At 47.2% G+C, this 12,854-nt stretch overlaps 2 protein-coding genes across 8 annotated transcripts in view; both read right to left on the bottom strand.

The window, feature by feature from the left end:
• GINS4 (GINS complex subunit 4) overlaps window positions 1-8,009 on the bottom strand; it is an 8,332-nt gene extending 323 nt beyond the window's left edge. The window contains exons 1-8 of one of the 5 annotated variants that reach the window (XM_010723145.3): window positions 7,848-8,009; window positions 7,559-7,645; window positions 7,260-7,373; window positions 6,757-6,854; window positions 6,326-6,414; window positions 5,979-6,069; window positions 5,780-5,895; window positions 3,700-4,665 (exon numbers count right to left, since the gene is read on the bottom strand). In XM_010723145.3, the coding sequence (XP_010721447.1) occupies window positions 5,799-5,895; window positions 5,979-6,069; window positions 6,326-6,414; window positions 6,757-6,854; window positions 7,260-7,373; window positions 7,559-7,645; window positions 7,848-7,940 (669 nt within the window). In that variant the 5' untranslated portion in view covers window positions 7,941-8,009 and the 3' untranslated portion in view covers window positions 3,700-4,665; window positions 5,780-5,798. Of the gene's footprint in view, window positions 1-3,699; window positions 4,666-5,779; window positions 5,896-5,978; window positions 6,070-6,325; window positions 6,415-6,756; window positions 6,855-7,259; window positions 7,374-7,558; window positions 7,646-7,847 lie in introns of those variants that run through there. The other 4 variants (XM_019622655.2, XM_019622656.2, XM_019622657.2 and 1 more) reach the window with 4 other exon arrangements.
• A 203-nt stretch (window positions 8,010-8,212) lies between these two features.
• On the bottom strand, window positions 8,213-12,417 carry GOLGA7 (golgin A7). Of its 3 annotated transcripts, none has more exons than XM_010723143.3 (5): window positions 12,144-12,417; window positions 11,569-11,721; window positions 10,655-10,756; window positions 10,146-10,209; window positions 8,213-9,454 (listed from the first exon to the last, which is right to left on the bottom strand). In XM_010723143.3, the coding sequence occupies exons 1-4, from the start codon at window positions 12,285-12,287 to the stop codon at window positions 10,162-10,164; spliced, it is 447 nt and encodes a 148-aa protein (XP_010721445.1). In that variant the 5' UTR covers window positions 12,288-12,417; the 3' UTR covers window positions 8,213-9,454; window positions 10,146-10,161. The 3 variants fall into 3 exon arrangements, with proteins under 3 accessions (XP_010721445.1, XP_010721444.1, XP_031412611.1); XM_010723142.3 differs by having other exon boundaries at window positions 8,213-9,451; XM_031556751.1 differs by having other exon boundaries at window positions 12,177-12,408.
• Window positions 12,418-12,854: the final 437 nt, after the last annotated feature.

The following is a 12,854-nucleotide window of genomic DNA, read 5'->3' as shown; positions in this document are numbered from 1 at the left end:
CCACGAGGAGCTACAGGAAGAAAAGTGCGCTCCTCTTTGGCGTTGGGAGGTTTGAACTGTTTTCATGCGTCTCTTTTCGAGTGCTTACTCTGAAACAACTATTTCCAGGTGTCTAAAAGCACTGAAAATCCCAGACTCCGGACTCGCTCTGTATCACAAAACGACCAGAGTTGGAAGGGACCTCAAGGATCACGAAGCTCCAACCCCCTACCACATGCAGGGCCACCAACCTCCACATCTCACAGCAGCCCAGGCTGCCCAGGGCCCCATCCAACCTGGCCTTGAACACCTCCAGGGATGGACGGGGCATCACAGCCTCTCTGGGCAGCTGTTCCAGCACCTCACCGCTCTCATAGCAAACAACTTCCCCCTGACATCCAACCTCAATCTGCCCTCCCTCAACTAAAAACCATTTCCTCTTGTCCTGCTGTTATCTCCCCTTTCCAAGAGTTGATTCCCCTCCTGTCTGTAGGCTCCCTTTAGGTACTGCAGGCTGCAATAAGGTCACCCCACAGCCTTCTTTTCTCCAAGCTGAACAAGCCCAGCTCCCTCAGCTTGCCTTCATAGGTGCTTCGTATGAAAACGCAATTCAGAAGCTTCTTACCCTTCTGCACTGAAAAACAGGGCGCTGTGAGGTCCCTGACACTCACATTCAAAATCACCTTCACTGTTTAGCTCACATGTGACTCCTTGATAGAAAAGACTGTCACCTAAGTCAGATCACCCCTGCCCTGTACTACCTGCTAATCTCTCCAGAGCTGTCTAGCCATTTAGGTTAAGCAGACCTGATTTTTCCTGCTGACAGCACAGATCTTGATCAGCTCATGACACAACCCATCTATCAGTATTTATACACAGCTTTCCATTGCCACTGCTTCAGCACAATGCAAGATGCTGCTTCTCACTCTGAATGGCTGGAAGCAAACATGAATTCTGTGTGTGGCTGGGAGAAGCCTAGAGTTCAGCCCTGACCTCAGTCCATAAGAAACATCAAAAAAAGAAAGAGCCAAAGCTGTACTCTCCCCTACAAGGATGTGTGGCACTCAGGTCACTGCTGGTCAGACACTCCTGCATGGGGAGGAGCACAACAGAACCCTTTGGGGGTAACCAGGAGCCAGATACACTTGTATGGCAGGGCCTGCAGGAAGGGGTGTTGGAGGACAAGCCACATTGTATTCACCCTGCAACAGGTAACTGTGGCTGCACCTGCCCAAATTACAAACCCAAACAACATCTCCCAGAGGCATGGCTGCAAATTGACTTTTTTTTTTTATAGAACTAAAGGCTATTTCTCAGGTATTCATAACCTGTCTGCTTCTGGACCTTTGACTTCTCAAAACCTTTCCAGCAGAATTTCCAACTGGTTCCTCGTGTCAGCTTTAAGGCAGCTATTTCTCAGTTCTGGGAAAGACTGTCACACAGCAGCACAGCAGGGTGAGCCAGGGCAGTGAAAGAGAAAGCCCATGCTAAAATATGGCTGGGCCTCTATGCACTGCTGAGATGGATTGCATAGCAGGAACTGCACAGCTTTGCACGTGTAGTTACATACAGTGCAGGCAATTTGTTAGTTCTCACCTGTTGCTTTCTGAGAACCATTCCTTCATCACATCCTCACAGGCTGACAGCACGTATTCCTCTTCAGTGACTTGGGGATGTCAACAGAGACATGGAAAAAGGTTCCTACTAATTTATGTACTTACTCCACATTTCTCCTGCCCTCAGGAGAGCAGATCTGGCTTAACTGTGAAATCACAACTCCAACCAGTGCCTTCCCTGTGACCTCTTTCACCATCCACCCACTTTGCATTTAGAGCTCACTGCACAGCAAACCCAAGTTATCAACACCTTGGAAGGAACAGAGAACAGGTGATATATTTCAGTCGAATCTCTACAGCAGCCCCTAGAGAAGCTGCTCCCACTCTCATCATAGGCACAGACTAAAGTGGATGAATGAGTCTTCCCCTCCATCTGAAAATACAAGCCAAAAGCATCTCTTCCTTGAGTTGCAGATGTTTCCCCTTCCTCCAATGTAGATGAGGCAATAGAAGCACTGCGTTAGCAGTGAAACATTATCCAGTCCCACAGGTATCCCAGGTATTCAGTCATGGAAGGACACAAAAAGCATTTTCAGATGCGCTTAAACTGAATCTCACCATTAGCCTGACCAATTCCAGCCTAACAGCCATTCTGAAAAATCCTGCACAGCCTGCAGTACTTTTGCTGGCTCCAAGACTCCAGAGAGGAGCCATGCTCAAGGCATTCTAGGAAAAATCAGCCCTGGTGAAGATTTGGCTTCTAGGACAGGGCATGGGCCCCTGATGCTCACGTTGCAGCAGCCACGTGAGGTGCAGTAGTAGGGCAAGTACTAGCTGCCTGGACAACTGTTCAGTCAAACTAAATAGGGCTAAGGAGAAAGTCTTACAGACATTCTCCAAGCAGCTCTTCTAGAGCACGTTTCTGCAGCAGCAGATTAAGAATGACTTTGACTGAGAGCTTCTGTCACCTCTGAGAGGCTGCCTGAGCTATAGGCATGAGCAGGGTACAATCCAAAGCCTTTTCTTCAGGGCTGGGCAGAGGTGTGTGCTACTGATTCCTAAGGATTAAACACAACTTCCTCTTAACGTCTATACTTAAAAAAGAATCCACTTTATCTAAATGGATTCATTAGGAACACTATAAACCACACATGCAAAGCCACTCGCACTGCAAGATGCACTGCGTCACACCCTGCCTGCCTGGCAGTGAAAGGGGTACAGAAGAACACCAGCCTGTTCCCCACAGAGCATGGTGCAAGGAGGGCCCTGTCCTGAAGGAAAGTGAGCCTGTCTGTCCATACACCTGACAGGTACCAGGCTGTATTAGCAAGGAATCAGGAAATGCATGAGGGTCAGCAGGGCAAAAAGAGCTTTTGCCCCATGTAATCAACATGAAGGAACAGCTTGTCTCCCTTACCCCAGCATTTGTTTCAGCACAAAAGTAACTGGACGGTTTCCACCCTCAAAACTACAAGCAGAGAATGCAGCAGAACCCCACATTCTCTGGAAGGAGGATCTTCAGAGCGCACACAGCAGAAAGCTGCTTTATCCTGAGCCACCATTACAGTAACTCCATTTTAGTGAAACTGATCACTACAATTCTTAAATAAGGCATCCCACCAACTGCACACTGAAGCTTTCCCGAATATGCCCTCTGCCTTGTCACTTTGCACTCTGTGCTACTGATCCAAGTTTCCCTGCACGCCGAGTTGAATGCTCTGCTGCAGAAATCAAAGGCAGCATGCTAGCCTTAGAGGAAGTAATGTGAATAGCATACAAAGCACAAGAGGTAAGGCAAAAATCAAGACGATTTCTGTTCTCACTCTGCAGCAAGAGATTGTTCTAGGAAAGCCCTGCCAAACTTGTACTCCATTACCACTGCAAGCAGCATGAAACACAAGCTTACAGAACTCCTCAGAGCTCTTCTAGTCCTCAGCTGCTGATCACGCAGACCCCGTTTGCCCTGGAGTTCACTGACAAAGGCAGCCTCAAACCTGAGGATTAACTGTAACCGTGTTGTAATCTCCCTGAAGTCCATCAGCTCAAAGAAGGGGGTCAGAAAAGGCCAGAAAAGCAGAAAGGCCTTTCATTCCCCTTGCAGGAGTTGATCAACATCCAGGAATTTCCAGAGGTGAAATGACAGCATTTAAATCTTCAGTGCAGATTCTGCTCTGATATTGGTTTTATGCAAAGCTTGTGCATGTAACAAAACAATGGAATGAAATACAAATTGTACGTGGGCATTATCAAGACATACTACATGTGAATCAGTTGCTTGGTGAAGAAGGTTTGTGACAAACCTACAAATGCTGTTTGACATTTCCAAAGCTTCCATCACAATCGTAATGAGTCACAGCCTGATCAGAGAAAACACAGATGCTTAGGGCTCATGTAGGCAATCATTCTTTGGACCACGCAAGAAAAGCCACTATCAGCACAAAGGCCAGGAAGCAATTCCAAATCCAGGCCTACACTGCAGGCAAATCTGAGATACTTGAAATAGCAAAGGTAGATATTTTATGAGAATAGTGCTACTGTTGCCAGAACACCAGGAAAAAATAAAATCACTGTAATTTCTCTCTAGACAAGTTAGAAGGCATTGTGGACAACTGTGTCCACACTGGGACAGAAGCTGCATAGGCAGAACAAAGTTCATTCCATCTGCAAGGTAAATTCTGCCTTGAGACGTTCCAAAGAAGGACAGACCTGCTGCTTGGCCTGCATAACTATCCTTCAGAGCAGACAAACCAAATTCCTAAGCTCATGGCATCTTCCAGGCAATACTTTGAGAAAGACAAGAGATAAACTTGGTAAACTCTCCAACCCCCCTTCCTACTGCTGGTAACAAACTGGAGTTAAGTATCACTCACATGACCCTAGGGTTCTCTCCTGCTTGCTCACGACATTCTCTTTGTTCTGAGTTGCAGTTTCCATCCTTAATTTGCTCCCAATCCTTCCTGCTCCTTGCATTATAATCAAGATTTGCTCTGCCAGCAAATACCTTCATGTGTGTTCTTTGCTCAATGGATCACGTGGCAAAGGTGGTGTAGAAGTATCCCTCCAGTTCACTTCAGAGGGATTGGGCACTTGCACAACATCCAAGGTTGTACAGGCTGTGATGAGATCAAAGCTGATGGGGAAAGGTGGAGTTTACACAAGTTAACCACACCGTTCCAGCAGCCAATTTTCACCTGATAGCCTAATTTAACAAACAGCACTGAACTGGGGCAAGAATGAACACATATGTAAGGTTTAAAGAAGCGTACCCTTGCATTTACAAAGGGATTATTTACCTCTGAAGATATATGTGCTCCGTACACATCTGCTGTCAAACTAGTCTGAGATCTCAAGAAATGCTGTCTACACTCATCCATTCCTTGGGGCTCCAAAAGGACTATGGCAGGGTTCTGCCAAAGCCCTGTGAGTGAGTGCTGTGACTGCCCTCACTCAGCAACGCTGAGAGAAAGGAGCCTGGCTGCATTCCAAGCGTGTCATAAGCAATCAAGACCTTGATTATGTCGGAGGGATGGGGGGCAATAAGCCCCTTGGAAACACAGAAGGGAAGATGTCTTGCTCGTTTACTTCAATCATAGAATGGCTTGGGTTGAAAAGGACCATAATGATCACTGAGTTTCAACCCCCTGCTATGTGCAGGGTCACCAACCAGCAGCCCAGGCTGCCCAGAGCCACATCCAGCCTGGCCTTGAATGCCTGCAGGGATGGGGCATCCACAGCCTCCTTGGGCAACCTGTTCCAGTGCCTCACCACCCTCCGTGTGAAAAACTTCCTCTTAATATCCAACCTAAACCTCTCCTGTCTCAATTTAAAACCATTCCCCCTTGTTTTAACACAATTCACCCCTGTAAACAGCTGTTCCCTCTCCTGTTTATACGCTCCCTTCACGTACTGGAAGGCCACAATGAGGTCTCCCTGGAGCCTTCTCTTCTCCAAGCTAAACAATCCCAGTTCCCTCAACCTTTCCTCAGTGGAAAGATGCTCCAGCTCTCTGATCATCTTAGTGACCCTCCTCTGGACCCACACCAAGAGCTCCACATCCATCCTGTACTGGGGACCCCAGGCCTGGACACAGAATGCTTTGAATGCTTTCAAAGATATACCTCCCAGCCCTGCTGCTACCCTCAGCCAGCCCTCTCCAAGCCACATCCTGCAGGGCACTCAGCCCAGCTCTGCCCTGCCCCCCTCACTGCCACCTGGGCCATGTCCAGGAGGCAACACGGCCCTACCTCAGTGCTCACCACTCGCTCAGATGAGCTGCACTGCTCCTGAGGCCACCAGAGGGGCAATGGTCTTGTAGCGGATCAGGTGCTGTGAGCCCTCCTCCAGATCGATGGTGTACTCTCTGAAAGAGGCAGGTGCAGGGCGTTAAGCTGCTTTGTGAAACAAGTCTTGTTCATACGCTCTGAGTGTGGAAGGACCACCTACCTCTGCTCATCGGTTTCTGGCTCAACCAGGATGTTCTCCTGTCTCTTCAGCACTCTCAAGAACACGAAAGAGTCCAGGTTGGGTTTTGGGACTGCAGATACAACAGTCAGAGCACAGATTCAACACTCACTCATGTTCCTCTGCAGAACGCTCAGTGAAGAAAGTAGTATTAGGGGCAGCAAATGCATTGCCAACAAAGGGAATGCCAGACATTTCTGTTAAGAGGTAGTTTGCATTACCCCAGCTTAAGAAAAAAGCAGATGGAGGTGGCTAACATGAGCCCAGAGCTTTCTCCATATCCCATTTGCAGTAATTTTCCTGAGTGCTTGTAGTCTGCCTGTACTCACCTGATTTTAGGAGGGCTATTTTCTGCAGGTTGGGTGGCATGTGCTTTAGGGCCACATTTTTCAGATAAGTCTCGGTGTTTGCCATGTACCTGAAGAAAAAAAAAAAACAACAAAAACCCACAACATTGGAGCATCTACTAACTAAGTCAAATGCAAATTTGCTTGGAGAGTATTTGCTCAAAAGTGCCAACAGGTGACACCTCCTGGTCATCCAGTTACAAGCAACCCTCTGACAGAACTGGCTCAGATGCTAAGTATGCCACAGACTCAGAAGAACTATTTCATTTTAGCTCTTTCCTTGTCCATAAGGAAGGCTAAACACCTGAATCTTACTGCAACCTTGTCTAAGGCTTAAGAACTGTTCAGTATAACACAAGGGCAAGTTCTGTACCACATGCAAAGAGAGGGAGATGGACTGAAAGCCCACTCACTCCTTAGCAAAGGCAAACTCCTCTGGTGATAGAATGGAAGGCTCCCCTCTGGCTCGAGATTTCTCCTTCTCCAGAACATGTGGGAAAAACTTCTCTATCTGCCATTGGAAGAAAAAAAAAAATTAAAACCCAACTTTTCAGTAGTTCAGTGTCTAAAATCCCCCAGACTTCCCTGACAAGTGATCCTCCCCTGAACAGGTGTATGCAGTAAACACAGGCCTGCCCAAATACCTGCTGCTGACTTGATAACAATACAGTCAGCTGGGGTCTTAAAGCTGCACGGATATATGTGTATGTGACAGGACCCAGGAGGATCACATACCTTGGCTTAGGTAAAAAAAACAAAACAAAACATGCCATTATAACAGAACATCACAGCAATACTGTGATTCTCCACAACAGAAAAGTGTGCCCAAGGATTGAAATCCTTTGGGAGGACATAAGGAGTGATTCCTAGCCTGTTTTAGTTAAGTAAACCTTTTCTATGCTCTGTACAGCGTTACCTTCACAAGTCTACATCTCAAGTAACTACTGAGCACATAACGGATCCTTTCGATCTCCATGCGGTGGACGCTGACCTTCAAGTCTCCCTTCTTTGCCCGTTTTAGGTTTGCCTCCTGCAAAGAAAGGCAAAAGAAACTGAAAAGGCTGAAACACCAAACAACAAAAAAAGAGAGAAAGACGACCATTTGACACATAAGGAAAATAAAAACTGATTACATTTCCCAGTGCTCTCCTCAGGAATGAACACTACACAGGCTCAGCAGCACATCCCCCCGTTTCCCCCGCCCGCAGCACACACCATGTGGTCCAGCTGCTCCACCACGCACTCAATGATCTCAGGCTTGCTCTCCAGCAGCTCGGGGGCAAATTTCTCGTTCAGCCAGGCCTAGGAGAAGGAACGCATTGAGCAAAGGCGAAGACATCTCCTATCGTGCACTTAGGGACCCCGGCCCTGAGTCGCCCCTTCCCGCCCAGCAGGCCCACAGGCCTCGCCGTCAGCCTCCCCGAGCCTTCCTCGGACAGCCCCATCCGCCGATCGTCTAAAAGGTCCCCAGGAAGCCTCGAGGCTCATCCCTGGGCCGCACTACCTGCTCCAGGCTGCGGATGAGCTGTAGTGGGGTGAGCACCAGCTCCTCGCTGCCATCATCCGAGTCCGGCTCCTCACCGCCCGCTGCCGCCATCCCAACAGCCACAGCTCCACTGCGCAGGCGCTCAGCGTGACCCGGATGCTCCTCACTGCGCCGGCGCGCCGCGTGACCCGGATGCTCCTCACTGCGCCGGCGCGCCGCGTGACCCGGACGCTCCCCACTGCGCCGGCGCGAACAGCGACAAAATGGCGGGGGCGGGATTTAGCGCGGTGCAGCCCAGCTGAGCCTTGCGAACGTGCCTTTACCCAATCTCGCGCTACGAAGAGAAAGCGTTTCAAAAACAGCGCTACTGAACGTGACACAGACACAGTTTAAGAAAAAATTTACTGATCCATTAGTACTTCTGCCAGTATTGCAACAGACATGAAAGGCAACCACTGTTACAGTTTAGAAAAAACAAGTCTTATACAGTGAGAATATTAAACAAATCTCAAAAAAGAAAAAAACAAACAACAACAACAACAAACAAAAAAAAACAGAAACCAGTGGCTGAGGAACAAGCCTGGAATTTCAGACGCAGTAGCACCTACAGCACCACCAAAAGCCAAAACATCACTTCTGTACAATTTCTCAGTTTCTAAGTTCTTGAATTCCTTCCACAATTGGATAATGGCACTCAGAACTGAAATCCAAACATCCTTTCCTTAAGGAACCGTGCTTTTAGGTATTGCTGAGGAATGTTAATGCACAAACATAGGAAATAACGCACAGCTCTACTTCTCAAAAGTGTGCCAGCAGACAAGAGTTAAGAAACCATCCTACACAACAGCTAAGTTTCTCGAATCAGCGTTTTCCTCTAAGTTATAATAAATTCATAAAGAAACAGTTTTACACTTCACATATTAATCAGAGTAGGGAAAGAGTTATATTTATTGGTTCAGCATCCATTTTATTGTAGTTCCTGTTTTATCCATGAATAGACTCCCTCTTCTGATCAGCCCTGACAGTTACAATAACAGCACATACACAGCAGTAGAAAAAACACTAGGAATAAAGTCCAGCTATTCCTCCCTCTCTTCTAGGAATAACCAAAACATTAAAACAAGAAACGCTTTGCCTTCTAGTTTTCTGTAAGAATCAGTACACGATGCTTAAAACGCTCATTGCCTTGAGTCACTTCTCATCAGGAAGAGGCACCACATCCCCTTACTGAAATACTGAACCTGAGGGAAAGCCTTTCTTCTGGAAAATTCCACTCTGACTTGTAGATATCCAAAGCCCAATCGATGTACAGAAAGGTTTAAGAAGTAGGGAGGAACAGCACCACATTTACATGACTAGACTTCTGTCGGGCTAAAGCGGTTCTGTCAGAAGAGTACGCAGCTTCACCACTTCTGCTTTTTCTTGAGAAACTTAAGAGAGATCTCACTGCTCAATAATTTGCCACAAAATGTATGCTGACCAGCTGGGTCACACCACGTGGAGTAGTTTTAGGAAGTCAGTCCCTGTAGAAAATGGCACTGTGGATCTGGCAGCAAAAAGAGGAATGATGCTCTAAAGTAGGAGGTAGGGGAACTGATACATCAAGTCCACTGTTGAGCTGTCTGCTAGAAAAGAAGGTACATGTTAGAATTGATTTCCAGGTAAAATACAAGGGGATTCTTAACATGGGTTATAACCTTGATTTCATAGATACTTGAAACACAAAACCTTTTAAAACAGAGCTTGCTACGAGGTACCTCTAAAAACATTCAAAAAGAAAAGTTGCATCTTTCACAGCAGTATAGAAAAAACAGTTGCTAGCACAGTGCCATCAATGATTTTCTTAAGTATTTCTTCATCTCTTACGTTATCAATCTGAAAATTGTTTAGAAAACCAAAATAAGCATTCAAACAGTGCTTTGTTTTAAAGTCGAGATTTAAGAGCAAGTCTTATATTTATCTGTTCAGAAACTTATGCCAGGAAAACTTTGTGAAAAATCAAAAGATCCTTTAAATACAGAAAGCCATTTTGGGCTTAATACAGTGCAAGTTAAGTTTATGCATATTTTACCAAACTCAAATCTTGACCGTTTAAGTTAAATCTGCTATTGTTTGAGGTGGCTTAACATCCAGTAGCATAAAATTAATCATATATATTGCTATACATTCAGAAAACCTACACCACCCAAGACTTAAGTAAAAAGCCACTGATTACACACAGAAGTTGGATAAATATTCTGTTTCAGCAGGAGACAGTCTACCAGTCTGAGCACAAAAAAGAAAGTTGAGGTTGGCATCTATTGTAATGATACGTACCTGAGACTCCACAGTTTTATCTTCCACTGCTCATGCCTCTGTCTTCATAAATGGTAATTTCAATCTGCGTAGAAAGGCTGTTAGGGAAATATACTATACAAAGTTTACAAAAACACAAGTGAAAAATCATTAGGATATTAGAACTTTTGATCTTTCTGCTTCATAGCTGTTTTTTTGAGGCTAATTTCAGAGCTACAAAGCAAACAGAACAGCACACCAGTCACCTATGCAGCTCAGGACTGTTCCAACAACAAGAACACAAAATTCTGCACACAGAGAGCTTGTGAACCTTGCCATCTTCTTCTAAATCTCAGGAAAAACTACACAACAGACAGAAGTATAAATATCTGACTAAAGAACAACACATAGCTGAGAGTGACCAGACTGATCTTGTACTCTGCAGTATCACAGACCGAACATGACTAGAGGATGCCATATTAACAGAGAAACAGGTTGCATATTGTAGACTAACAAATTAGAAAATAATCTTAGAAACCACACAAGGATACAACTCTTAGTCCTCTTTCAATGGGGTCGGTCAGAAGGAGGCCCTGAGGAGCATAGATCTTCTCATTCTGTTCCTGAATGAACTTGGCAATTTTCTTTAGAACCTGATAATAGAACAGCAGAGAAGTCACAGTTTATTAAGTCAGGTTTCTTAACTAGGTTTCCCTATCTTAGAGCCATAGACCAGCAATACCACAAATATAACAACGTTAGGAGAACCCAGCATGAGAGCACCAGTACCCACTAGAGACAGAAATTGCATTATTCCACGATGTACAGAAAATGTTACACTGCTCATATATCAGACAGACTTGTCACTGAATCAGAATCACAGAATGGCCCAGTTTGGAAGTGACCTCAAGGATCACGAAGCTCCAACCCCCTGCCACACGCAGGGCCACCAACCTCCACATCTCACAGCAGCCCAGGCTGCCCAGGGCCCCATCCAACCTGGCCTTGAACACCTCCAGGGATGGACGGGGATCCACAGCCTCTCTGGGCAGCTGTTCCAGCACCTCACCGCTCTCATAGCAAACAACTTCCCCCTGACATCCAACCTCAATCTGCCCTCCCTCAACTTCAAACCATTTCCCCTTGTCCTGCTGTTTCTCCCCTTTCCAAGAGTTGATTCCCCTCCTGTCTGTAGGCTCCCTTTAGGTCCTGCAGGCTGCACTGAGGTCACCCCCAGCCTTCTTTTCTCCAGGCTGAACAAGCCCAGCTCCCTCAGCCTGTCTTTGTAGGCAGGTGCTGCAGCCCCCTGATCATCTTTTGGCTCTCCTCTGTTAAGTCACCCTACAGTAAGATCCAGAGCCTATATGGAATTTATACAGTGATGGCACAAGTAACAGAAAACTTACAGGACATAAATCACCTGAAGTCTGGAGCATAAGAAAGAAGGAAAACAAAACAAACCTACCTTTTCATAATGTGTTTCCATGCACAAGAAGATAGTATAGGCTGTCAGACAGGCCAGACACCCCTCAAGGTACGATTGGCCCCCAAGTTTCTCAGCTTCAGCATAAAGGTTGTTCAGTGTTCGGACAGTCTCTTCAAACTGCTGCCTATCAATCTGAAAGAGAAAACAGATTTAGCCATAACACCTCTGACACTCCAGAACTCATCAATATCTTCTAAAAACTTCACTTATTTCCACTTTTTCTGTCTTTCCTCACAGAAATATCACCTGCTGACAATTTAAACAGCCGCTGTGTTTAGAGCAAAGTCCAGAGGACACCGTGAATTACAGACCTTAAACTTCTTATCAAAAATCTGCCCAGATCAAGTGTGAATTCCAACACAACCTGAACACAAAGCAATTAAATAACTACCGACTGCAATTCCACCAAGAGGAAAAACAGCAAAAGCAGCTTACTTCATACACAGCAGGCTGCTAGATTAAAAAGAGCAGGAAAAAGCAAACCAGGCAGCTCCAAAGATCAGCAGTAACCCCTCGCTGGCTGCTCAGACAAACCCCATAAAGCGACACAATACCACAAAGGCGGGCAGCGCGGTTATCCGCTTTACCCGGTTCTCCAGCTCGGCCGGGAACTTGCTCTGGAATTGGCAGCGGGTCCCACCGCTATAATCACGCTGGATGAACACTTTGCCCGACACGGGCGCTTGCTGCGGCCTCATCGCACCGCGGCCGCCTCGCTCCGCTCCCGCGGGCGCCGCCGCTCGCTTTAGGCTGCTCGCAAAGGCGTCCGGTAAGCTCCGGACCGGGAAAAAGGCGGAAGCGACGTTGTGCGCATGCGCCGTAGCCTCATCGGGCCCAGAGTGCGGCAGTGCGCATGCGCCCGTGCCACCGCAAAACATAGCGGCGAGCTCACGCGTGCGCACTCGCTCCCCGCTTCCTATTGGCTGCGCGGAGATTCCCTCGCCAATCACAACTGAGGCACTGCCCTCGTGACCTCTGCCAAAGCCCTGCACGGATGACACGGCCGTGGCGCACACCCCTTAACGTACGCTGGCATGGTACGGCCCCGCTCCCCCTGCCTCGAAATCACGTGGCACAGCCCAGCCCCGCCCACTCCCGGCCCCGTCCAATCCCGGCCCGTGCAATCCCGGCCCGCCCACTCTCGGCCCCATCCAATCCCGGCCCCCGCCCACTCCCGACCCCGCGAATCCGCACGTGTGCGCTGAGCTGGTGCGAGGCGGGATGAAAACGGTCGTAGAATTTTACTCTGCGGTAATAAACGACTG

Source organism: Meleagris gallopavo, chromosome 24 (assembly GCF_000146605.3).
Source record: "Meleagris gallopavo isolate NT-WF06-2002-E0010 breed Aviagen turkey brand Nicholas breeding stock chromosome 24, Turkey_5.1, whole genome shotgun sequence".
In the NCBI taxonomy this organism is placed as follows: Eukaryota; Metazoa; Chordata; class Aves; order Galliformes; family Phasianidae; genus Meleagris; species Meleagris gallopavo.
Note: the sequence above shows the minus strand (reverse complement) of the source record. Positions and strands in the feature narration are given on the sequence as shown.

Excerpts from the sequence above, each read along its gene's own strand:
- GOLGA7 (XM_010723143.3), bottom strand. The coding sequence starts at position 12,287 with ATGAGGCCGCAGCAAGCGCCCGTGTCGGGCAAAGTGTTCATCCAGCGT. Across the intron at positions 11,722-12,143 it reads CCGCGCTGCCCGCCTTTGTG|ATTGATAGGCAGCAGTTTGA; the intron begins GTATTGTGTCGC and ends TTTCTCTTTCAG. Across the intron at positions 10,757-11,568 it reads TGGAAACACATTATGAAAAG|GTTCTAAAGAAAATTGCCAA; the intron begins GTAGGTTTGTTT and ends TTCTATTATCAG.